At 40.6% G+C, this 26,850-nt stretch overlaps 1 protein-coding gene across 1 annotated transcript in view; it reads right to left on the bottom strand.

Annotated features, from left to right (window-relative positions):
- Positions 1–26,850, bottom strand: part of GRAMD4 (GRAM domain containing 4) — a 75,274-nt gene that overhangs the window by 13,877 nt on the left and 34,547 nt on the right. Inside the window, 9 exon segments of the mRNA XM_054514862.1 lie at positions 892–963; positions 1,785–1,833; positions 2,768–2,859; positions 4,389–4,480; positions 6,295–6,320; positions 6,800–6,863; positions 6,866–6,931; positions 8,841–8,902; positions 16,377–16,497. Coding sequence (XP_054370837.1) covers positions 892–963; positions 1,785–1,833; positions 2,768–2,859; positions 4,389–4,480; positions 6,295–6,320; positions 6,800–6,863; positions 6,866–6,931; positions 8,841–8,902; positions 16,377–16,497 — 644 coding nt within the window.

The following is a 26,850-nucleotide window of genomic DNA, read 5'->3' as shown; positions in this document are numbered from 1 at the left end:
AATAAACCATTAGAGACAGCAGATTTCAACTAATTCCAACAAATGGGGAGGCAGCTGACCCCTGCTCAGGACTCAGGCCATATTCTCTGACCAATCCTTACCATCAGAGCACCTGAAAATTTCACCTTCCCAATCAATTTCCCAAGGTGTTCATATAAACACATGCACCACGCCCAGCAGAAGGAAGGAGCTGAGCAGCCACAGTCAGCAGGGAAGGTTAAAGCCCCTCTGACAGCAGCACATCACCAAGCAGGGCACAAGGCACAAGGCTGCAGCTCATCTGCGTGCTGCAGTCACTCAGCTGCTACCTCAGCCAGCTCAGGGAGCTGGGAGAAAACCTTCCTTCAGCCTCTCCAGCACCAGCAGATTTCAGGGCTTGGAGGGGGTGGCGTTTTTTAAAACATACTGTTTTAGAGATGAAGTGCAAACTGCTGAATTAACACAGCTAAACAGACCACAGCCTTCAGCTACATCTTAAAGGAACAGAGTCTCCTACTTCAGTTTTATGACTAGCAGATTTGTGATATGGATCCACACTCCAGTACATTTTGAAGATTCACCACCCAATCTACATTATCAGAAGCTTATATGATATATAGGTAGAAACTGTGAGAAGTTGCTTCTGTTCCCCTCCAGAGCTTGCTTGTTTAAAGGTGCAATTTTTTCTGCAGTCAGAGAACCTCAAACCACCAGTCTCTGAAGCATCATGGCATTTCAAAAACTCCAGGAATCTTACTGAGATCTCCACTGCTCACAGATAAAGTTCCCTTTGCAAGAGAAGTATTTCTTCTTTAAGCATTTGTTTTCACATGCTGCTGAACAACGTCCTTTGACCACCTGGAGCATGAACCCCCTTGTTCCCAAGGAGGCAGCCAGAGAGCAGCACAGTACCTGAGCCTTCTGAGCCACGTCCAGAACAAGCTGGAACTTTTCAGACACAGTCAGGTCCTCTTTTGGGTGCTCCTTAAGCAAGAAAGAGACAATCCATTGATTTGCAGCTCAGATAAAATGTATTCTTACAGAACAAGGTGACTCCTCAACATTCTCAGCAATACTCATCTCACTTTTAATTGTCTCTACATTTACCATTTTCCTCTCTTGTTTCACAGCTATTTTTTATGTCTTTCAGTGCTGGTTATTTTTAGTTTTCAATGCTCTGGGAGGCTCAGGGGAGACTTTATCCTTATCTACAACTATCCAAAAGGAGGTTGTAATGAGGTGAGGGAGTCAGTCTTCTCTCCCAGGTAACAAGTGACAGACCAAGAGGAAATGGCCTCAAACTTTGCCAGGGGAGATGTAGATTGGCTATTCAGAAAAAATTTGTTCATTAAAAGGGTTGTCAGGCCCTGAAACAGGCTGCTCAGGGATGGGGAGTCACTATCCCTGGAAGTATTTAAATGACACTTAGATCTGTCACTTAGGGATGTGTACCCAGACCCAGTGATGGGGCTGGCAATGCTGAATTAACAGATGGACTTGATGTTCTTAAAGAAAACAGATTGCAAGACTTCTTCAAGATCCCACAGGACCTAATTTGGGCCAAGCTGGCAAATTAAAATTCATTTCAGAAATGCGGTTTAGGTTTGGAATATTTTAGGGTGAAGCACCAAGAGTGCCCTTACTAAAGTGCCCTTACTTTTAAATTACAAGAGAAAGAAAAAAAAATGTGTCTTCACTTGCAGCTTGCTCTTCCTTGCTTTCCAGCTACCCACACAAACAGAGAGAAAGGTTTAAAGGTGCAATTTTTTCTGCAGGCATACAGGTGAAGCTGATCAAACACCTACCATCTGCTCAGAAACTTCAGGCACAATGCTCCACTGTATTCTCCAACCCCTAGGAATGATGGAAATATTTAAAGAGAGCAAGAACTCCATCCATCAACATGGCTTATTTGTAAAAGGTTAAAAAGCAGTTTTCTGCAATAAGCACTTAAGGCTTAAAAGCAAATAATATACCCCCCAAATTAACAAAGAACCCACAATATAACAGAAGCACAAGTGGCCAACAACAGCCAGTTTTAAAAATATTAGTTAAGTAGATACTAAACAGAATCACTACTTCTGGGTTTCACAATAAAACTTAACGGTGTGCATGGAGTAAAGGATTAGGAATATTTTTCTCTTCTTTTTCCATGTGAAGAAAATTACATCAACTTACTCAGAAGCCTATTTGCTACCTAGCAATTTCCAGGGAATACAATGTCAAACAAAATATCAATTAAGAAGTCAGAAAAGTAGTTTACAACAGGAACATTAAGGTCCTCTACACCATTTTAAGGTGCATTAAAAAAAAAAAAAACAAACAAAAACAACAATCACACAGACTTAATTTTTAGAAGAGATTGACTTTACAACTGGAAGATACTTTGGATAAAATATTTCAAGAGCTATGGAAAAAGGCAAAACTGCCATTTTAGGCCTAGGTGAACATTCTCTGCTGGGAAAAACAGCAAGCTTCAATATTGAAGGTGATGTTCTTCAAGTACTCTAAGCATTGCAGAATTAGAAATACTAGAATTTCAGTGCTGAGGGGGATTTGTCTGAGAGCATGCAACATTGTTTATGATAACCCAAGCCACAGGATACAAAGATACTTCCCAATAATAGTAAAAGATTATAGAAACGGAGCAATGACAGGATATTTGAGTTTGAATTTCCCTGTGTTAAATGTAAGAAAAGGTAGCAGTTTATAATTCAGTGCAAGGATAACAAAACATCTTTCAAACAAAGCATTACTTAAGAGAGTAAGCTAGTATTTATGCAAATACCTGGCTATGAGGTAATTTAGGGATAACCTCAAAATTGCTAAAAATAAGAACATAGGAATGGCCCAGCCATGCCATACAGCATTGATGTAAATCTGCAGATTAAGAAGAAAAACAAACAAAGAGAGATACAGATTACAAACTGGGGTACAGTGAGTTACATGAAATACCACTTCCCACTGTGCTCTTGGGTTCAGAACCATGCAATTCATATAAAAAATTAATAAATTTTAGCCACTCTGTATTTGACAATGGCCCCACACTCAGGAATGCAAAATCAAAACTAAGAATGAACCAGATCTCCAGAGATGACACTGAACTAGTTCTCAGCTGCCTCAGAGAGAGCATTGAGTATTATCAACACTATAATTACTTGAAGGGGTAGGAGGAAAAAAAAAAAAAGAGGTAAACCCTCAAGTCTTTGAATCTGCTACATGACCATGATATGGCCAGCAATGGCACAGAAGCCATGGTATTGAAGTGGAATTACAGCAACTAGCCCCATACTGGGTAACAGGATAAACTCTCATTCTATTATTTCAGGTCAATTAAATCCAAATTTTTACCAAGACTAGAAAGATTGCAAGAAAACAGGTTTTATTTTATGTAAAAAGTACAAACACAAAAAGCTTCAAAAGGTATTCTGTACCCAGCTTCTGAAAACAAAGACTACAGTCTCTCTGTGAGAGACACTAGGGTTTTTACTGATAACCACAAAGTGAAACCTTGCTCTGGCTCCCAGGTCCCAGAGCTTTCAAAAAAAACCCAGCTAAAGTTTCTTCTTTCAGTTTTTATCTGAAATATGGGCTTACCAGGTGAGGCAAGAGAAAAATCAGCAGATATGGAGAAGGGACAGACAGAGGGCACTGGGAGGGAAGGCTCCTTCTCAATATTCATTCAGCTGTGCCATGCAAAATAGCAGAAGGACTATAACTTACAGATAATATTTAACAAAAAGGTGTGTGACATTTTCACCACACAGCTATTGCCAAATCATTTGACAGAAATTCATTTTATATACACTATGACCAAAAGAATTTAGATAATTTAATTAACAATAGGAGGAAGGAAAACAACCAAAACTCCACTAGATACTTATGTCTCTTTGCAGCATCCAAACCTCATTAAGATAGCATAGAAATGCTTGAACCTAGCTCACAGACCTGATGTTTGCACAGTGAATCCTACTGAAATCAAAGCATTTTCCTCTCATCAGTATGATCCTATCAAATGGCAAAGAGCCCTGATGGGGACAATCAAATGTAACCACTCTCAGCATTTCAGCCCTAGACAAGAAGAAACTTTGCAGAGGCTGAAGTAACCATTGAATTACCAGGTCTGGGAGACAAGAAACAAGAAAGGAGTGAACAACACCCAGACAGTTCTAAGTTATTTTAACAATTACAAAGCTAGGCTACAAAAGACCCAGGAAACACAATTTAACTGGTTTTTTATATAACAGAACTGATCACTACTGCTATTTTGTGTCAAATGAAATTACACTTTTTGATTTGACTTGAACTGTAGCACAACCCCTACTCAGATACGGCAGTTTCAAAGAATTTCAGCAAATAATGTATTTTTTTCAAGTTCTTACTACTCCTGGAGGAGTAGGATAACTTACAATAAAGGCAATAGCAGAAGTGTAGATAGAATACCAGTCTAATAAGGCAGAAAGATTCTTCACAAAATTTGTAACAGGTTTGGCACCTCTCTCTAAATGGAAGTTGAGAAAAAACACAGTATTAGAATTAGCTGGGAGTGGTTAAATCACTTTTAAATTGCAAACAATCAAATTAGAAAACTACAGGAATATTCACAACACGTAATGATAAAAAGGCTTATCCAAATGAAAAAAATTAAACTCACCAATGTAACTGAACAATTAAAGAATGTATTTCCAAAAAATGAAGTGTTACCTAAGACAAAGATTATGTCTCAACTATTAAGTATAGACAAAGAAAAAAATATCAACATCATTTATAAGGGCACCCTGGATGCTAAAAGCAGCTTGTTCTCAGCCATGCTCACACTACCCCAAAGACCACTGTACAGGTCAGTTTGTCTCACTGTAAAACAATGTACATTAGTCTGACTGAATTACAAGGAACAACTTAGAATCACAGAATCATTTAGGTGGGAAAAGATCTTTATGATCATCATTGCATTTGACCATTAACCCAGCATTGCTAAATCCACCAAAACCCATGCCCCTAAATGATTTTCTCTGCAGAGCCTTCCCACCCACCATCAGATCAACACTCCTGTCCAAGCTGGTGTCATCTGCAAAGTGACATGGAGCACTCCATGCTGCTGTCCAGATCATTGATAAAGATGTTGAACAGGACAGGCCCCAGTACTGAGCCCTGGGGAACACCACTTGTGACCAGGTGGGTGTAGCTCCATCCCCATCACTCTCTGGGCCTGGCCATCAGCCAGTTTTCTACCCAGCAAAGGCACACCTGTCCAAGCCATGATCAGCCACTTTCTTAGGACAATGCTGTGGGAAACAGCACCAAAGGCTTTACTACAGCCCAGGTAGACAAAATCCAGAGCCTTTCCCTCCCTTGCTCTGCTTCACCAGCTAGACTGGAGCCAGGCTGGATCTCCTGGCTGTGTCTCTGCAGGACTCTACCCATTGCTAGCACTTTGCTGCTTGCTCTTGCTAAGCCAGGCAGCCCAGCAGATGACCCCCTGAAGAAGTCTGTGTGCCACCTCTGCAGACTCTGGTCTGGCTGTCACTGCAGGGGAGACTGAGCTGTGCTGGGAGAGGCCCACACACAGGCACACCCAGCCAGCAAGAACAAGAGCAGCTCTTCCTCAGCTCCCTAAAACCCTCTTGTCCTTTTCACTACTTGGGCAAACTAGCTAGGGAACACAAGGAAACAGGAGAGGGCTGCTGCAAGGCCACCAAGGTGCCTGTTGCACCACGTCAGTTTTGTGTTTCCTGATGAGAAGAATGATGATCCCTCCTGCACAGAGAGCCTCAGAAGCTCTCACTCTCTTTTGCAGTAGAACTCACAACTTTTCAAGTCTTTCTTCAAGAGAGCCTCAGACTTGCTGTCCCAGTTTGGCTTGTGACCTATCCAAACACACTTGCTGTGTGAAGTAATTACACAACTATCACTGGATTTCCTTAAGCTCCAGCAGCACATCCAAAGCAGCAGATGAAGGAAGTGGAAGGGCACACCCAAGGCACTGGAAGAGCTCATGGACTCAAGTGCTGCTTCCACCTGCTCTGCTGCAGCAGCCTGCACCAAGCCCATAGAGAAGATCAGGACTTGAAAGACTGGAAATCACTGGTGACAACAACACTCTGGAGAGCTCTGAGTCAGGCTCCTTGGACAACAGGATGTAGATTTTGTGGCTAACCTAGTGGAAGTTAGGAACCACCCCAAATTTAACTTTAATACTATTTTTTAAAAGGCATTCTGAAGGCAATGCATGTACACCACTGACAACAAATCACAAATATTCTCCCAAATGAAACCAGAACAAACACAACAAATAAAATATTGCTAAGTACTTACTTAATCTTCTCATATTTTCAGTCAACCTGAAAAATAATAGATAAAAGCAATTTGTTAAATAGACAACTGGTGCACACTTGTGTACATTTGATCCTTGAAATACTCTTCACACTTAGAAACTATAAGCCTTTATTCTTGCCTACTCTTTATTATTTCTTGCTACAAAATGTGTTTCTACTAATACAATCTACCTTGCATCAGACCAAAAAACTGAAGTTTAAAAGATCTCCAACCTAACTAAGACTTTGTTCACTGTTTCTGGGAGGCATATGACAAAACCTGGTAAATAATACAAATCTTATTTTATTTCAGACAGTAGATAAACTTAAAATCTCATGTTTTGTCCAAAGTAGTCAAAAAACTTTTGAGGTAGTTCTGTACTTTTATTTGTTATTGAAACACTTGCTCAAACCATACAAATGTTGGTTAAAAAGAAAAAAAAAGTGAGAAGAAAAGTAACTTGTAAAGGCACCAAGAATTTCTCAAAATGACATTAGGGATTTACCTTCTAGCACTAAGTGGCTCTTCTGTTTCCACTGTATTCTCTTCTGGCTGAAATCTGAAGTCTCAACATACTCCCCAAATTTATCACAAAACCACTTATGGAGTCTTGAGGAGACTGTGTGACAGCTCTTATCTATAAAAAAGAAGCACTAAGTATCAGGATAATGCTAGAAGACACCTTAATCCAATGCCAGCCCATTCCCACACACGGTGCTTTGTTGGGAAGCACACTTTGCTCAGCTTCCCCATCCCTCACCAACACTCTTTGTGGAAACTTGCAATTTACTTCTGCCATTGCACAGGAACCCAACTGCATTAAATTGGTAAAATAACACTAAAAGTGATTCCTGCATTGCTCTTAGGACAGTACATGAAAGCATCTTATTACCCAAAGTACAAAAAGTAAAACATCCTAACAAACAGTAATTCTTAGCAAACACAGTAAAAACATTTTCTGGTTAAGAGACTTCTGTAAACCAAAGCCCGACGTAAATCGCAGTGCTCCCTGTTGTGCTGAAGGGTCACCTTGGGAAAAGCAACTGCAAAGCAAAACACTCCTGAGCAAAGAAATGGACAGCCACCCTGCAGCCACAGGGATTTGACAGGAAAGGGAGGTGGAAACATAATCAAGATTCTGCTAGAGCCATTTTTACTTCCACTTTCCAACCACAGATAGTTCATCAAGATTTTGTGTGTGTGTGTCTTCATAGAGCTATACAAAAAAACCACAGAGTTTCTTTTTTTCTAAAGGCAGCCTTCAGAAATTATGCTGCATATACCACTTTCTATATATGGAATATACAGTCATAATACTACCTGGGAAGTCTTACACAGCAAAATAATGAAGTGAAGCACACTTTCTGTGTGTCAGTTTCAGTGGAAAAATAACATAATATAGGGGTACATGGCAAGAAAATCAGGCTAAAAGCCTTAAGGCACTGCAAGTGAGAATGAAAGAATCACCTGTAACTCACAAAACTGTGGTCTAGAAGGAACAGACAGACCATTTGGAAACATAGCTCAATGCAGCAATGTCACCAAGAGGATACTGGTCATAATTACTCCATGACCAAATTTAGTACAGAATTCCATTAAATTAATATATGACTAAACAGAGGCATGGAAGATTCATCAGCCAATTACAATAGCCAAAAAGATGCATTTAAACTCATGAGAAAAAGCCACTGGTGCTCAGAAAATAGAATCAAACCATTTACTAATGATTTACAATGAAATCTAGAAAAAATAAGGAATCTAGTGACTGTTTACAGCTGGGACAACACTTCTATTTGAGAATAAAAATATGAAGTAGCTTCCCACATGCTAATACTTCAGAAAATACTGAGAAAGAGATTTTGACAAGAGGAAAAAAATGTCAGGTTGTAGCCCACATAACAGAAAGCACTGACACTGAGGAAGTACAGGAGGGGAAATTTCAGATTTAGTCCATAGATTTAAAACTCTAAATCTCGATCACAAGCGGTAGGAAGGGAAGTAAAAGTGCACTGAAAGATTAAGAATTTAACTGTTGCCTTAGTTCTTTCATACATCAGTAGTACATGATTGAATTCATAATTAGCATCAGCTTGAGAAATGGCAGTGTAGGTGTCCAGCAAATTAATAACTCTTAGTCTTACTCCTTCACTAGAATGTCTCTTCTTTTAGATGAAGGAAGTAGTAATATGATTAAGGGCATAACAGACCTTCTGCAATTGAGAACAAAACAGAACATTTTTTCTATATATTACATATTTTCTGCTAAGTCAAGGATCAGCAAGGCATGCCAGAATGATGAAGTGAGCCAATAGGTTTCATTACATACCTAAAGGCCTTACAATACACAATAAATTCCTTGCTCAGGTATGCTAGGTCAACCACAAAAAGTAAATGCAGAATCATGTACAGAGAGAGAAGTTGCTTGAATTGTCATTTATAATCAGCGTCTTAAGAAGCAAGATTTGATCTTCTCAGGATCTAAGAAAAAAAAAAAAAGAAAAAATCCAACTGAACTAAAGTGCTGTTAGAGATCTGACCAGGCTCACCTGTTCCATTGGCTTGTGCCTGTGGCTTTGCAGGTTGCTGAGCTGCAGGCACCTCTTCTGCCCTACAAAGAAAACAGAAACAATGTGAAATGTTACAGAGGAAGAATTTATTCCCTTTTAGGTAAAGGAAACACCAGAGCCTCCATGGTTTCCATAGCTGAGATTATACAATCATGACAAAAGAAAACCCAGCTTACACCCTTTCACAAAACTCAAAATATTCACTGCACTTAGGATCCTGGGAAATAGCACCCACTGTGAGGTGGGGTTTAGCCATTCCTGTCACCAACAGCTCCATTTCACCTTACAACAGCTCCATTTCATCTTACAACTGCTCAACAATGTAGTATTAAATTTCTTGCATTATTTATGCCTTTGTGTGGTATATTCATTGCAATGCCTGCCAGGAAAATTCTTCAGAGCCATGACTTTTCCCACAGCAAGAAATTAAAAGGGATTCTATATCACAAGTTGATAACCACAGCAGCAGAACAAAACCACAATTTAACACACAAATCTTGAATCCTGCCATTGCTACTAGGGTCAAACAACTTCACAAGAGGAACAGGTGTTAAGAATGATTTAAAATGTTATGTTGTAAACTCTCAAAATACACAGATCATAACCAATTTGAAAAATAACTTGAGAAATCAAATAGTCTGAAAAATTGCAACAAAAATGTTCTAAATATATGTCAAGAAGCTGGCATCATTGGTCTCACCTTTCAAAATGACTCAAGAATATTCTCATCCATTAAAAGTGAACAGATTTTTTAAAACACAAATGCTTTTGGCATTCTGTACATGTGCAAGGCTTCAAATTACATTTGTACACAGCCTCCAACTGCCAACCTGTGTTGAGAATACTTCAGGCTTCAGTCCCAAAGTCTTCATTCATCTATGCAGATATCTAACAGAAAGATTTTTCTAAGGAAGCAGGAGCTTTGACAACTTAACACCAGCCACAGCAAGCTTTGGCAGGGAGTTGTATGATTGAGAAGATTACTTCTTGAAATAAAAGTGTCAGTTGTGCAATTTCATGATCACTCATTTATCAGGCAATGTAAGCATTTTCAAATGTTCCTTTCATCTTTTGCTCCTCAGAAAGGAAATCAAGTGAAACATGGTCAGCAAATGAAGAGCAAGGAGAGGGATCCCACTGCACTGGGCAGATTGCAGCAATACAGATGGACACACAGTTCTCTCTCCTGTTGTTCCTCTAGAAAGGATGTTAGGAAAAGATGTCACTGTACTGCCTGCACATGGAAAAGGCCATTACTACTGTGTGCTGCTCAACATTACCATACATCAATGAACATGATGGAGAAACTACAGTACATCCCTTCCTTCTTAGCATTCCTGATCCTTAATGAGCTTTCCACATCCTTGTTCATTTCTAAAAAGAACATTTAGAAGTAGTTTACTGATTTATCAATTACAGCTCGACATTTATTGGTGTTAATTAGCTGAATTCAATGTTTTTGGCTTTGAAAGACACTTGCTTTCATGATTCGTCAGGACTTTTCCCCATGGCTTCTGTATTTGCAGCAGAAAGTCCTTTTGAAAGTCACCTGAAATGTCATCAGTTTATTTTCTTTAGCTAAACTTTAACTTTGGTTCCTGTGCCATTTTGCCCCAATTTCTATATAAGTCACAGGTTCCTCATCTAAAAACTCCTCCTATCCTTGCTTCTTCTCCCATATCCTTGCATCTCCTCCATTTCCAGCTCTCAAAAGACAGACAGCAACAAACATGATCAAATTTGCACCAACTCTTACACAGTGGTATCTTGTTTTCCTCTACCAGCCACACATCAGATGGTTACACCACATATTGAGCATTTCAGCTGAAATCTGTCATTCGGGCTGTGTTTCACTGAAGCTGAAGCCACATTTAGGTGGAAAGGAGGTGGTCATCAGTTACTCAGCCCATTCCAGCTGTGTGGAGGCACTGACTGGGGTGGTGTCACACCAGAGCCAAGATGAGATCCCACCACTGTCAGCTGTCAGAGTCTTCAGGCTGGGTCTTCCTTTTGACATGCTGGGATGTGTTTTCAAAAGCAGCACAGCAACATTACTCCTCACATTTCTTGGGCAAAAAATCAAGAAAATCTCACCAAGAAGTAGCTCTGTACAGCAGCCTTACTGGGCTCCATCAGGAGCACATGACAGCTGGCTTTGGCCCTTCTTGGTGCTTTTGTTTCATTTTTCTGGCAATGTCTTACTTGCCATCTGCCTGTTACTTCTTCCCCATGAAGAACCTGACCTTTACGAATCATCAGGTTAATGACAGCTCATTACTGCACCTGTGAATCAGGTTATAATTAGCCACTTCAGACAGATCTGTGACAGGAAGCTCAGAATTCATTGTTTGGGCTTGCACACCTACTGGGAAGTTCGATTGTAAAACCAGGTCATGTTGAACCATCCAGTTCATCAAGACCACTGACAGAGGGAAGAAATTATCTTTCCAGGTTTCTGAACCACTCTTCATGCCAGAGATAATATAAAAGGCTGAAAAACACAAACAGTCCCCAGAACAGCACTGTGTTCCTATGTGGGCTTCCTAACCGCAGCCTGAACCTAAGAAAACAAGCTGCATTAAAATTCCTCTTGGACACACTTTCCACTCAGAAAAAGGGTGTAACTGGTAACACCAACACATCCCCAACATGAAGCTAGGTCATCTCTATGCAGCTAGAGATTGCAGCCATTTAAAGCACAGGCTGTTTGAAACAGATAAGAGCAAGCTCAGACAGTGAAGGAGACAAACACAAACTGTCTTTTTTGTTTATTTTAATATACTGAGGTCAGGGAAGCATCAATATTAATGAATATTAGAGCTGTTCATGACCAGGTCACATGTAACTCTCAAAAGCAGCTAGCACAGTCTGATGCAGTGTCCATTCAGAGCTGCCCCACAGAACAGCACCCAAGTGCTATTTAATTATTTAGTTGCAAGCATAACACAAAAGTTAAGGGAACCTTGACACTGAAGACCATTTCCCTAAAATAAACATTTTTGTTTATGCATATTAGGCCCTGAATGCAGCTGCAAGCTGAGATGTCTGTGAATCAACAGACTCCCCCAAAAAACAGGATGCAGACCAGAATTGCTGGACACAAGAGGTGCAATCACTGCCATGATGTTCTCAGATATATTCAAAGCAATTTTCCCACAGGCTAACTCCAAGTTCACAAGCAACCCACCACCAGTTTTTCAACCACTGTTGTAGAAGACACTCAAGGCTGTTAACACTTTTCCTACTGCTAAAAGCAACCTGAATATGTGTGTACTTCCATCAAAAGCACATTCCAACCTCATAAATGCAAAAATAAGCAGGTATTTTCTTAGCCTAGTTTAAAAACGTATCTTTCAGGTATGCATGGCTTCTTACCCTGAAGAGCTGTTAAAAAACCAAGTTAAATAATCTTCATATTTTCCATCTCCTTTCCATTAAAACACACCAAACATTTCAGAAGCCCTTGCTATTCTCATCTACAATGAAGGAATAGTGATTTATACAGAAGCATTGTCTATTTGGTCCTTGTAAAAATAGTTCACAATGGTACTAATAACAAGGTGTGCTGCATAAGTCACAAGCTCCTGGTAAGTGGTGTTGCAAAACTTTTTGTTATTTTTCTTTTCTGCATGACTGTAGCTCAAAATTTGGAAAATATGGCAGTTACAGCTCTCACAAACTATTCCAGATTATTTATGCATCATTCTGCTCACAATATGTCATAAGCTTCAGCTGCCATACCAAATGCTGGGATATTCTGAACTGTATCTGTGGAAACCTTCAGCTGAGGCCACTGTATCTCTGAAAAATCAGATATACAAACAATAAACACCATGACAAACAAAAGCACCAAAAATCCTCTTCTTCCACTCTACCCTCTTCCCTGTGCACAACTGTGACCTCAATGAAGGAGGCCCATGTTCTTCACTAGAAAAAAAAATTTAGATTTTGAACTTGTTTTCTCCTTGCCAAACATTTTTCATCATGTTTTATACTGATACATGTATTATCTGCCTCACGAATACTTTTGAATACTGCAACTTTTAAAATAATTTCTTTCTTATGCCAGAGAACAGTTTGATTTTCGTTAGTATTAGTTTACTTCTGCAAGCAAAAGGAACAGTACATGAAAACTCCAGCCTTCAACTAAGTACCACAAAGCTGCTCCCTCCCCTACCAGGGGACATATGAATCTCTATTTTAAAACTGCTAACAATAACCTTAGAAGCAGGGTGAATTTGACATAACCACACAGAACTTGCTGCAGCCACTTTGCTTAATAATTAAATTTCCATCAGGCCATATTTATTTATTAATAAATATTACTTTGCTTAATAAAATTAAATTTCCATCAGCCCATATTTAATTTCCAATTAAATATGGGCTATTACATATTTGACTACGTAAGTCAAAATTTCCCCTGTAGTCCTAATAAAAGTATTTTTAAATGTCTACAATGAAGTGCAAAATATAGTAAGCAGTGAAGAATTTCACACAATGAAGCACAAGTTAAGCAAAAATCATGGACAAACAAAATTTTCTCCTCCTGGGTAGAAACCAAAAAAATTTCAAAGTCTTATTTTGTTGTCACCTTATGCACCCTGTCACAAAGAGGTTGAAATAGTAGTAAGACCAGTTAGAGAAACACTTCAGTAGAGAGGATAATTGGCTGAATGTAATCCCCACGTGCAATACCCAAGCTGACAGGACTAATGCAATCCTTAGGGTATCTAAATAGCACTCAGGGAGCCATGTCATCCTACCTTAATTTAGCACTGTCACTCCTGCTAGAGGTTTGCTGTTGTTCACCACCCAACAAGGTACAGATGTCGACACAAATATTGATAAACAAAGACTGTCCATCTCTTTTCTCAGTAAAACCTGTGCTGATAAGCTGCAGTGGGCCAGATGAGACTCTGAGTCAGCCTTATTACTGTGAAACAGAGCAGGATGATGAGTACCATTGTGCAGAACCAGAGAGCTCCTCATCCTCCTCCAGGACTCACAGCCACAAGGAGATCCCTGTCCCCCTTCTCTGTGCATGACCTGAAGTCCAGGCACAGCCACCCTCGGGACAAAGCTGTGCCAGCTCTACAGACAAGCACGAGGAATTTGCATCTCAAGCAACTTCTTCAAGGAGCAAGTCACAGGTGAGAAATTACCCTTCCCTGAAGCATCAGCTTCATCTACCAAGAGCAGGGAACAAGGCTCAGTGCTTTGCACAGCTGTCACTGTGCCAACTGATCCTCTCAGCACACAACAGGCTCAAGCTTCTCCTCCTCAGCTGTCCACTCTAACAGGCAATACCAGTCCAGACACACAGCCAGACCAACCAGCACAGGCGATAAAATTGCACTCTCACATCCCAGCTGTAAGAGCAACTTTAAAATGTCACTCAAAAAAAGTCCAGATCAGGGCCACCTTCCCACTGCACAGTTGTGGTGCTGGCTTGGGAACCAGACTCTTCCACAAGGACCTTCAAGAGCCCCTTCTAAGCTGACTTGGCAGGACAGGTCAAAGACTTCACATAGACCAACCCTGCACAGAACCAGTGATTTTAGAAAACCATCACTGTGAAATATCACCTGAAAAAATCCCACTGTAGTGGGTACTGAGAATAAGAGGGAAGGCCTAATCTATCTTTTATCTAAAGCCTTGGTGCACCAACACTCTGAATACTGCTCAAACTCTTAAAATAGTTAAAAAAAATTGCAACTGAATTGATGAAGGGGATGCAGAACTCTTAAAGAGATAGTGGAAAAGCTGGAACACTTTAGTCTGGAGAGAATGTAAGAGAAGAAAGGACTCATTAAGAATGGCAAATAAACTGAATGCTAAACAGTAATTCACCATTTCTTACAATTCTGTAACTATGGGGCACTTCTTGAAACCACTATAAAATCTGTTAAAAAGGAAAGCAAATAAAATGCTTCTTTAGAGTTAAGAGGGGACTTCTGTAATGCATTGTCTCCACAGTTTCCAGAAGAAGACAGCTCCAGCAATTAATAGTGTTAAATAAATTCATGGATAACAGGTCTGCCAAGAGAGACTGAAGTGAAAGACAGCAATGTACCTTCTGACACCCTTAAATAAAGTGTATGTGTATGCTTACAATGAGTGGTTGAGGGAACAGGGGCTGTTTAGCCTGGAGAAAAGGAGGCTCAGGGGAGATCTCACTGCTGTCCACAACTGCCTGAAAGGAGGCTGTAGCCAGGTGGGGGTCAGCCTCTTCTCCCAGGTAACAAGCTATAGGACAAAAAGAAATGACCTCGAGTTGCACCGGGGAGTTTTAGACTTGGTATTAGGAAAAATTCCTTCACCAAAAGGGTTCTCAAGCACTGGAACAGGCTACCAAGGGATGTGGTTGAGTCACCATCCCTGAGGATTTTAAGACATGTAGATGTGGCTCTGGACCACATGGTTTAGTGGTGGCCTCAGCAGGGCTGGGTTAATGGTTGGACTTGATGGTCCTAAAGGTCTTTTCCAAACTAAATAATTCTATGATTCCATGGGAGCAGGAGGTAGACAGAGAACAGAGAGAAAGTAGGCCCACATGTTTCCTATAAATAGCTCCTACTTTCACTACTACCAGTGGATGTGGACTGGCCTGAGAGGGAAGGTATTTTTATACCTGAGTACAGAATGAAGTGGGAGGTTGGGAAGAATTTGCATGGCACTGGGAAATCACATATCCAAGCAAAACATTTTGCCTGTCTGCTCTTGCTTGTCACCTCCCAGTAAGTGGAAGTGCTTAGCACATGATCACCAACTCTGCCTGCACCGTGTCCTGATGACAGCACTGGGTGGGGAGCCACAGCTGCTGCTGCTCAGCCCAGTGATCTCAGCTCCTGCTGGGGAAGGTACAACAGGCACAAGGGGTCTAGAACAACCAGCCCCAAGCAACTGCTGTGGTGTGAAGATCTGCGTAGCTAAGCAGAGTAAGGAGAGACTGAATCAAATGAGATGCTTTGCATCGTCAAGATGGATGCCCCTGAGGCTGAAAGGAGCGTGGGGAGGTGTTTCCATCTGTCACTGCAGTGGCAAGAAAGGCTCAAAGTCCAGTTACTCACATGCATTTAGGGCTTTGCTGTGGTGCTGGGACATCCTTGCTGCTGCTAGAGTAAGAGTAACAAGGATTGGGCAGTCTGCAGAAGACACAGGTTTTGAGAAGGATAAGCATGTGCAATGGCATGGCAAAGGCTCTGGCATTCAGTAGCTCCAGGAAGGAAAGATCCCAGAGGGAGAGCATCAGAAGAGGTGAAATGAAAAATATCTCAACTAGAAAGTGTCATGGCACTTCTATAGCTACAGCAGCACTTATGGCCAAGTAACCTATATGTACATGGATGTTAATGATGTCATTTTACAGGACAACATAGACAGCTGCTCTCTCTGTGACCAGTAATTTAATTTAAGAGCACCTGGGCTGGAAACATTTGCTTTTACCAGCACTTCCCAGAGACAGACAGAGATCTCAAGTGGCTTTCAGCTCTACAGTGAAGATGTTTCTCTTACCTTGCTTTAAGTACTTCATTGACTCTTTGTTCTAGTTCTAATCTCCTCTGCCGTTCCTTTTCTAGCTCCTGCCTTAATGTTTCAGCGTTTGTTTCTTCTCTCAGCTTCCTGAGCTCCTCCTCTGTTAATTAAAGAAGAAAAAGATTTAGTTACCCTGAAGTATTTCTATAAGAAATTTTAAAATCTAATTATGACAGATTTGGTGTGGGGATTTCTTTAGCTGTGCTATACCAAATATGTTCACCAGAAAAAAGAAAAAAACAAGTATTCAAGGGATAGACAGACTTCATAAAAAGCACACAGCTGTATCAAGTACAAAATGTTTCATTACTATTGTTAAACAAGGAGGAAAACAGCTCCAAAGTTTTCTTTTCAAGATGCAAAACAAGCCCTTGGTACAAGATATCAGCTATCTTTACTTAAACATGACATACTCTTCATTCCCCAAAGAAATAATCAGCAGGAAAGGCTGTCTACTGCTAAATCCAATGGTCATAACAAACAAACAAACAAAAAAAAAAAAACCCCAAAAAAAGTATCTGTTTTCTTCCCTTGTGTCTGTGGGTGGGAAAACACAAAATCATAAACTGAAAAGAAGTTATATGATGCCATATAAACCCATGCCCATCAATTTCTGGCACTAAGTCATATGGTGCCTCTATGAGCCTCAGAACCTTAAAATTTTAAGAAAGGGTTGTGAAACAAGAAACTAAGTTTAAATTTTTACACTTTTCCAAGGTTATTGGAAAAGTGTAAAAGCTACTAAATTCCATGTAATAATTATATATATAAATATACTCACATATTTTGTTATACAAACACATAAACATTCTCACAACATTTTTCACAAGAAGTTAGTATCAAGTATGTATAAGGCTTTTTTGTGGCTAATTAGCCTTGCTTTTTGTCACTGCCAGTGTCCTTGCTCATGACCTTATTTTACTCTAGAGCTAAAATGGAGTCACTATTACTGACAGCTTTTTCAGATAGGCATACATGAGACATGGCAAAAATAAGATTGGGAGTCTCTCTCTCTTTTTTTTTTTTCCTTTTCCTTTTAAAACCAAAATTTACTTTACTTTTTTTTTTCTGGTATGGTTTTTGAGCACAATCACAACAATCAATAGCAGAACAGCAGGTGTATTTCAAGTTTACAGCAAACCAGAACAGAAACTACTTTCTATTTCTACTACCATTACAAGCACAATGGGTTCAGGCTTTTTACATTGTTTTACAAGACTGGAATACCATTTTATACCCTCCAGAGGGTTGTTACACAATGTCTTTTGTTTCTTCTTACATACTGCCTTCTAAATCTTTGATAATCAGAGAATTTTGGTATCTGAGCCTCACTGACTCCAAGCACCATGGCTCTTGAGAAGGTCTGAAGCCATAGTGCAAATGTCCAGAGGAACTGGTGCGCTCTCTGTGCCCTGCAGCAGGCCCTGTGCAGGGTGTCCAGTCACTCCATCTGCTGACTGTCCTGCAGCAGAGCAGGAGCTTCAGAGCACAGAATCAGGGGACATGGGAAGAAGATACATGAATCAAGGGGACAACACTATGGCTTCCACAACTGAACTCCACCACAAAGACAGGAGCGCTGTTACCCATCTCCCCCGAGAGATGGTGACCCTGGGAGGAGGAGCTGGAGCACAGAAATCACCACCTTATCCCCAGCAACTGAAACTGAGAACCCCCAGCGGTGGGGCAGGGAAATGTCACTGGTGCAGAAGGTATTGTCTCTCCTGTCCAGATATGGATATGAGGGCAGACTTCTACATGGGGCTGCTCCTAATGACATATCCACAAGGAATTTTAAATTCAACAAGAAAACTAAAATTTATAATTAATTTACCCTACTTTCAAGGGCTTGCCTTGTTTCAGAACAAGAGCCTGCACACAGCTGAGGGGAAACATCTGTTGCACTTCAAATGCACTGGAGCTTGTGCAATATCATGAAGATATCACAGAAAGTTCCAAAGCTTGATAGAGACACTATCTTCTCAAGACCATTAAAGGGAAAAAATTCTTCATTACGCATTTTTTGTTTGATTAAAGAGGAAGTGACTATGCATTTTGTGTACATAAAAAAACCACACAAATTATAAATTAACCTCAGTGTCCTTGAAAGTCAGATTTTCCAGCTTCCTTAATTCCAGCTGTTCTGATTGTGCTACATCTTGTACTACTAAAACCAAAACAAAACCTCCAGAAATTGTACCTCTTGTCCTCCAAAAAGGACAAGCAGTGCCAAGTATTCTATATGGAAAGAGGCAGAGTTAAAGGGTGCACAGTGAAAGAGGCAGAACTCCTATAAAACAAACAAACAAAAAAATACAACATCCAATCCTTAAGGACTGTCATAGCTTCACATTTCAGAGCATTTCCTAACTTTCCCATACATGACTGCAATCCAAATCCATCTCATCAAGCCCTTGAAGCAGTATTTGTTGCTACTTTGGCAGCAGTGTGGTCTGGCACTGCAAAACCTTCGTGTTCAGTTAGTTAAATACTCCTGAGTCTGCTAAGCAACAGAGGCCACAGAGAAGGGAAGGGGGGGGAAGCTCTTCCTTGCTCTCTCCCCTGAAATAATCTACCATTTGGCCAAGCTCATCTACACTTTCAAAGCAAATTTCTCTGTCCCTGAAGAGCCCTCCTGCAGAATGACTGAAGCTGGCTACAAAGAGCAGAGGTCATGGACCCCTGAGAAGAATACACAAGAATATTTCACCATGGTATCTGTCTACTGAGTTTTACAGATGAGTACCATCCATGATGATGAGAATAGAGGGCTCCTTGGATTTCATCTTCAGTCAGTCAAAATTCAAACATCCTCTCCTCTCTGCACACACACAAAATGATAAAACATGAAACATCAAGCTTCAAGGTTCCAGATTAATCAGTTTCCATAATTTCCTTCCCAGGCACATCCATCGTGGCTCACTATCTCCTCCAGGCAAGAAACATTAAAATATTGCTGGAGGCTCAGTGCATGTCTTAGCTGGACACTCAGGTGAAGTGAGCAGCCATGAAGGTGACCTGGTTAGAGGGGGGAAATTACTAAAAGAAGAAAGTGTCTGCTGAAATACTGACAGGGAAAATGCTGGTATGCCTGGGAACCACACCTGGGAACCAGAAGCACTGTTGAAAAGTGCAGCTGGCCTCTCTGAAATGCACAGCCTGGTACCTACAAACCTGAGACACCCTGAGATAGCATTGATAAGCACAAAAACAAGGAAACACAACAGCCACTTATCATCTGAAAAGGTGAAAAGTAGTCCAAAAACAGGGAAAGCATCCTGAGGAAGTAAGACTTGGTAATTACCATTGGCTGTTTTATCTGCAGGAAAAAGAAAACAGTCTAGAAAAATAATTGTACTGAGAGAACAGAAAACAACTTATATTGGCTATTCCAAGTGAAATATAGAAATTAACAGCATCTATTGGCTGCTGAAGTGGCAAAGTCCTACACTTCCTTATTTCTGTCTGATATGACTTAATTTTTATCCAAAACAAAACTTCTCTCTCCAAGAACTTTGCATGCTGCACATACTTGTCCTTTCCTAAACGAGATGAACCCTTCACACAAACTTTCTAAGAAATCTTGGACCCTCACCCAGGACAGCTTCCTCCAACATCTGGGATGGTCTGGCCCATTCTGACATCTGTCCAGTAAGCTGGATACCGGTATTAATGTAAACATTTTTATATGTGCATATAAATAATCCATCATAATTACATTTTCTGTGGTTTTACTGGAAAGTTTGCTTAATTAGTGAAAGTTTGCAGTAGCCTGTAACAGTATACACATATTTGGTTGCTGCCATACTATTGATTGCTCCCAGGAATTTGTAATAGCCTAATATATATTTTTATACACACACACATATATATATATATATATATATATATATTTGAGTTATAAATCATAGATATTGTTGCTAGCCATGATTTTTGTCACAATACAGTAATGAAGTAGAGAATTTAGAGTAAAAAACCTCCATGCCCTTGAGTCTTAGAGAAGCCTATGAACTCAGTCACAACCTCTAAATACCTACACACTGGGTAACTCTAGGTTTGGACAGCAAGTGTGACTCTGAAAAAAAATGCTTTAGAAGCTCTCTAGCAAAGTCAACTTGCGTAGAAAATCAGAACAATATCTGGATGCTACTGCTCTTTGAAAATGAGCTATAAAAGTCTGTGAGACAAGGCAACAGTGGTGTTTCAATGACAGTAATCACTACACTTCTTATTGCACTGTAAACCCTACGAGAATTGACATCATCAGTGATGTATCTCACAGGTTACCAAAAACACTTATCCATTTCAGTTTATCTACAGCATTTTATCCTCTGTGAAGTGTAATGGAAGTGTTGCACCTGAACTCCTAGGATTTGACAACTGAAATGGAAAGACTTAGCATTTCAAAAAGCTTAGCTGATACCATGAAACTGCTACAAGACAGCAGCACCCAGTGTTTTTGTTGCATCATCTTACAACATCAGCCGCTACAGCAAATGAGAAATTTCAGTTTGCTCCTCAGAATACTCACCTGTAAGAAACGTCCTGATAAAAAGCACTTTAACACCCAAGTGTTTAGTATTCAGTATTTAGTGACTGAACAGAATGTGAGTGGTGTTTAGAAAAGAAGGATGATACATCAGGCTAGAAAGGCGTGGCAGAACGTTGGATTTCTAATTCAAAACTGCTTGTGCAGTAAAGCGGATGTTTCCCTTAATCCCAGGATTGGAGGTAGATTAGGGAGCCTCCTCATAGCTGTTTTATATAATACCATTTCTTCCTAGACCTACAGGTATGCTGCAAAATCCCCCTCTGGGACAAAGTGACCAAAAATTTATTTCAGAGCAGAGCTAGAGACTGCCAGTCACTGTTTCTAGCTACCTGAATTCAGTCTAGTGTTAAATCTAAGGAATTTAATCTGAGTTAAAAACTAGAAACAGCAAAAAGCATGTGTGCAACCCTGTCATATTTACATGGGGAAACACCAGTACTTAACAGGACAAAAATAACCCTTCTACATCTATGTTAATCATGGTAAATCTCCTTACAACCCTTTGAGTTCAAGTATGTTATTTAATTGTTACTAAATACATTAAATCCCAACCACACACGTTCAGTCTGGATCTCACCAGTTGTGCTGATGGGGCTGGGAGCTGTCTCCAGGGCAGGCAGCTTCCACCCTTGCCAGACTCCTCATTCCTACAGAAAGCTAATATGTTAACTTTGTCCCAAGGTAAACCCACTATATGACACTACTAACAAAATGTCAGGAGTCTGAAAACATCAGATATTTTTATCATCATAGACACTGAAGAGCTTTTAGTCTTCATCATTAAAACCAGCAGCAAATGGCAGTGCTGTGAAAGACATGGAACAGCTCCATCACTTATGATAAAGCAAGGACAAACAAAGAATATTGTCTGACCAACAAGCAGTGATGGAGGAAGAACTTGCAATGGAATTCCCTAATCTGCTTTTTTCCTGCTTACACTTACTCTGGAATTTACATAACTCCTCTGAAGGCATGGTCACAATTCACAGCTACAACTAGATACAGCTTAACTGTGCATTATTTGTTACCTGTGCTGCTTCTAATCCATGATTCTCCTTCTCCAGGGCGTATGTTCTTTCCATCAGTGACTTGAGAACCATGGAGATTGCCAAAGAACTTATCATAAATCTACCCAAAAGATTTCAGATAAAACATTACCAGACATTGTGAGATATTCTACTTCTTTGCATGCCAGATGCTTGGCAAAGTGCTTATTTAAGCCATCACTCTAGCAGCTCTACTTCATTAACTGTCCTTTCTTCCTTAAGTCACCTCTTACGGTCATGTTTGTTTCACGCTTGGATTTCTACACTTCACTAGGGAATCTTAAAGCTCACTGCTTAGGAGGATTGCTCTAAGGATTTTATGAAGAAGAACCTAAAAATGTCCTTTGTCAAAATGGATTTGAGTATTCTTGTTCTCCATAGCTCTTCCAGAGATGAACACAACTGGTCTGGAAGAACTCCTCTTTTTTTATTTTTTTGTTGTTTTTTTTTTTCATTTGTGAACACCTTGGTTTGTCAATTTAATGGCTTTCCCTTGTGGTCAAGCCTCTTGCTTGTTTGCATTAATCTTTCATACAGCAGAAAAAGATTTTCTAATAGGAATATTGGTGTCATAAAAAGCCAAAAGGCAGACAGAATCATTAATGATTAAGTATCTTTACTGAGTGTATATCCTTCCCTCCTCTCTGCCCACTTTATACAGGCATTTGGTAGAGTGGAGAAGTGAAATGCTTAAATATAGACCCCACATTTTCAATATCACCTTTCTCCAGCTAAGTCTGCACACATCAAAACAAAGAAGTGACCTGTCATTTTCAGAACCAGTCATGCCAATTTCCCTTTAAAAACTTTAACACAGGTTTGGCAGTTAAACAATCGCTTTTTGCTTTGCGTTGTTTCCATCGTTCCTTTGTGCTTCCCTTTGCTCTTCCAAAGACAGAGCTCCTGCCCCAGTACTTACACTAAGGAGAGCTTTGAAAGACCAGTTTTTGAGCCTCTTTGCATATGCCTACAGGACAGGGAGCAGCGTGCTGACAGGGCTCCTGCTCTGCTGATAAGAAACAAGCCAACTCTGATCCAGAGACAGTGGAGGGAAGGCAGAGTCTGAAGCAGCATCCTCCCTCAGTCAGTTAATATTCACAGGTATTCTCCTCACCTCAACACCAAGAGTTTCATATAAAGTGACCTCTTTCATGTGATCAGGAAGACTGATTTACAAAACACATCGTATTTTATAAAGTCTTCTTCCTCTGTGCAGGCTGTTCCAGCCTCCTCTCTCACCATTCCTGTCATGTCCTACTTGGAGTGGGTGAGGTTAGAAAGAACTAAGATGCCATTGCTAAGGTTTGTACAAAATCATTAAGCTAACTACCAATTAGTAACTTTACATTTACATTTAGTGCTTTCAGTGGAGCTTTTTCATGTTGTAATAGACACAGACCTGGATCATTTCCCCTTCATTAGGGAAGGATTCTAAATTACACTTCCTGAAAATATAGCTTACTGAGACAGACCCCCTTCTCAAAACTCCAAGTGGAAAGTTTTGTACTGCTAGATACACTTAAAAGTTCAGTTTAAAAGCAAAGAAAAATACTGCTCCTCTATGAATTTTCAGAATTTCAGAGAATAAAAATGCCAGAAGTGTTGCAAAACCCACCTAAAATAAACAGAGCTGCAAAAATGTTGTCATTATTGCAGGAATGGTTTTCACTCTGTGGTTTTGGCAGAAGTGAAACAGTCTATAAATGTTGAAATAATGTCTGGCTTAGGAATAGCAGCAGGCTCTTCCAAGGCTTTTGTGTTACTAAGCTGAGCAGGGAAATGCAGGTTCCACATGGAGCTCCCAAAATCTCTGTCCCAGTTATACAAAAGGGAGAGGCACAACAGTGCTGACCCTGCCTGGGTTTTCACACCATCTCTGCAATTATCAAAGCCAAGCTGGGCACCCAAAAAAAAAGGCAGAAATAGGCACAGCCCACACACATAACAGAGTGTGTAGGTGGGATCTGTTCAAGGCTCCACAGCAGCTCGAACACGACATCGCTCTGAGCACTGTGCTGCATTTTTTGTGGTCCATCAGCCTCATGAAAGGCAGTGTGACAATACAAGATCCTGCAGCATTTGGGCATCTTCACGTACAGCTCCATCCCCTACATCATCACCAAGTGCATCCTTTGTACAATGACAAGGGCAGACTGCACAAGCCAGGCTCACACCAAGGAACAGCCCAGGACCCCAGCCTGCTGCTGTACTGGCATGGAGTCACATCCTGTCCCTCTCCCCTGTCTCAGGAACCTCATGCTCTGGGAAGTCAAGTTGAGAGTGAGCAAAAGCCTAATCTGTCTCTTCCACCAGTCAGAGCAGAGTTTTTGAAGATGAGAAATGGAGATCTGAATGCTCATTAGTCTGTATTGAGGCCTGTTGACCCCCAAACAACTGCTCATGACTCCCTCTTCCAAGTGTTTCCAGGAAAATGAAGTCAGAGTTTTGGAGGGTTTTTTTTGGTTTGGTTTTTTTTTTCCCAGGAAGGCTAGAAATGAACTCAACATACACGTTGAGTATGAGAACTCAACATACACATTGAGTATCTCTGGGTATAAGCAAAATCTTTCCTACATCTCTTAAGAAACTTTCTGTAGTTTTTGAGAAGTCTCCCAGACAGAAGTCAGACCTAGAAAAACTTTAAATTTTGTTAGGAAGCAAATGAGAGCAGCTCTAGTAAAGAGACAGCACTATAGCAAAGGCTGGACTCACATATTTTTGACTGTGTCATCTCTAGGTGCCCAGGATAAACATTAAAGATTTCCCAAAAGTCACCATAGGCAAACCAGTCTTCATCAGAGGAACTCTACAATCTCAAAAGAGACAGGTAATCTCCCAGGGATACATTTTTAGTGCTAAGGAGTCCAGGATTTTAAACTGAAAGAAAGGAAGTTTAGAGGAAGGAGTAAAGGATGTGAGAAACCCAGGGTAACTCCAGTGCCACAGCACCCTCAGCACTCACCAGCACCAGCACACTTCATTTCAGAGCCCTTGGTGCAGCATCACCTGCCAAGGGTTGACCATGTAGCAAGGAATGGCCATTATGGCCCACAGCTGGGATTTGGGTCTCTCAGATAAACACAGCAGCTGCTTATTCTCTTGCCAGGGTCTTCACCTGCTATGTAAATCAGCTCAAATCAGCTCTAGATTCTGCTTCATGATTTCTGAACCTGAGGTTCAGACTACAGGCTGCTAAGTCAGTATGAAAAGAGCAAAACCAATGCAGTGAATCTATTCTTCTGCTCTTCTCTAGCTCTGCTACTGCAGCTGCTGTGACCCTCACATCAGGAGAAATTAAAGAGAAGGTGCTCTGACACAGTTGGTAATTGGGCAGCTTCACTGCCTACTCCTCACACAGAATGACTGGCACTGTTTGAGGAGGTATAAGCATTTCTGCACAGAACTGGACTTTTCAGCATAGGTCCTTTGCTGGTCAGCACACGCTTGGCCTCTGAGGTTTAACACTTTCTAACATGCCAGTTCTGCCTGAGAATCATGTATGGTTTTCTAGAGCTCTATTTCCATGAGGTCAGTATTCTTCTAGGTTGTTCTTAGAAAGAATCATCAGGTCATTTCTATCAGAAAGTGAAGTGAAAGCTAGAGAAAATCCTGTGGAGTTAGTCACATAAATGGTTCAAAAAGGCATGATGATGAACAGTGTGCCACAGCAGAAATTTCAGTGGGAAAGCAACATAATCCCAACTTCTTTTGTCATGTGGTATAAACATCATGACTGAGACCACTGATTTGGTGAGACCTTAAAGCATCCTGCCACAGACTGCTGTGTGGTGTGGAATGCAAAAACCCTTTTGGGAGAGGATGATATTTCCTTCTACTACTCCTCATCCTCATGTGACGTTCCTTTGATTTAACAGTCCATGACTAACCCTCTTCTCTAAGAGTCACCAGGTTTATTCACTCTCAGCTGGTGCTACCAACTCCTCTTTCCTGAGCTGCTGAATTCCACATTGCAAAAGGTTTCAACACCCTTGAATCAGAATTAGCTAATACTTCATATAAACCACAGGATGCATGTGTGCTTACAAAGCACCTTGTGGCACCAGGACAAGAGCACTGATATCTCCAAAACTGCCCTCTATAAGCAGGCACAAGGAAGCAAGGTGTTTACCTCAAACAAAAAAGGTGCAAAAGCAGAAAGATTGTTTTGTTGGTTGTTTTGTCTTTCAAATGCAACAGCAGCAGGTACAATTTTATTTTTTGTTAAGATACAACTAGGTTTTGAACTGCAAACTACTAATCTTAGCATATCAATCTAACTGCCCTGGGTCAGTAGTTGCCTTCCAAAACTGAGCCCTTAACTAGCCCAAGGCAGTGTTCACATGTATGAAAAACTAGGTTAAAATAACAGGAAGTCCTTTAGAAATAAATGATTCTGATTGTCCCAGCTCCAAGACAAAGCTTTTTCCAACCACATGCACTGGAAACTCCAGCAGACTAAGCCCTTTGCACTCTTGATTCAGCTGCTGTTCCAAGATTTCTTCTGAAGGAACCCACTCCAATACCACAAACCCAACAGGCACATTTTCAGCATTCCTATAATAAGGCTCAGAATGAGCCTTTAGATCAAGAGATTAAGACCATTCCCACACAGACAGGAAAAGCAACTTTAGCCCCTTTAGCTGGGAGAATCAGATGATCCCTGCCCCTTGCTTAAGACATTCCAAGATCCCATTCTCTGCATGCCTCAGCCTCCTGTCAATCCACAGCTTAAATCCCTTGCATTTCCAGACACATTTGATTTGCATTTACAGCTCTGCACATGCTAAGCAATTCCTCTCCATCTTCACATCTCTGGGAGTCTGGATTACCTCTTTGCTAAAGAAGACATTCATCT

The sequence above is a fragment of the Molothrus ater genome, chromosome 5, assembly GCF_012460135.2.
Source record: "Molothrus ater isolate BHLD 08-10-18 breed brown headed cowbird chromosome 5, BPBGC_Mater_1.1, whole genome shotgun sequence".
Classification (NCBI taxonomy): Eukaryota; Metazoa; Chordata; class Aves; order Passeriformes; family Icteridae; genus Molothrus; species Molothrus ater.
This window is presented reverse-complemented; position numbering and strand designations above follow the sequence as displayed.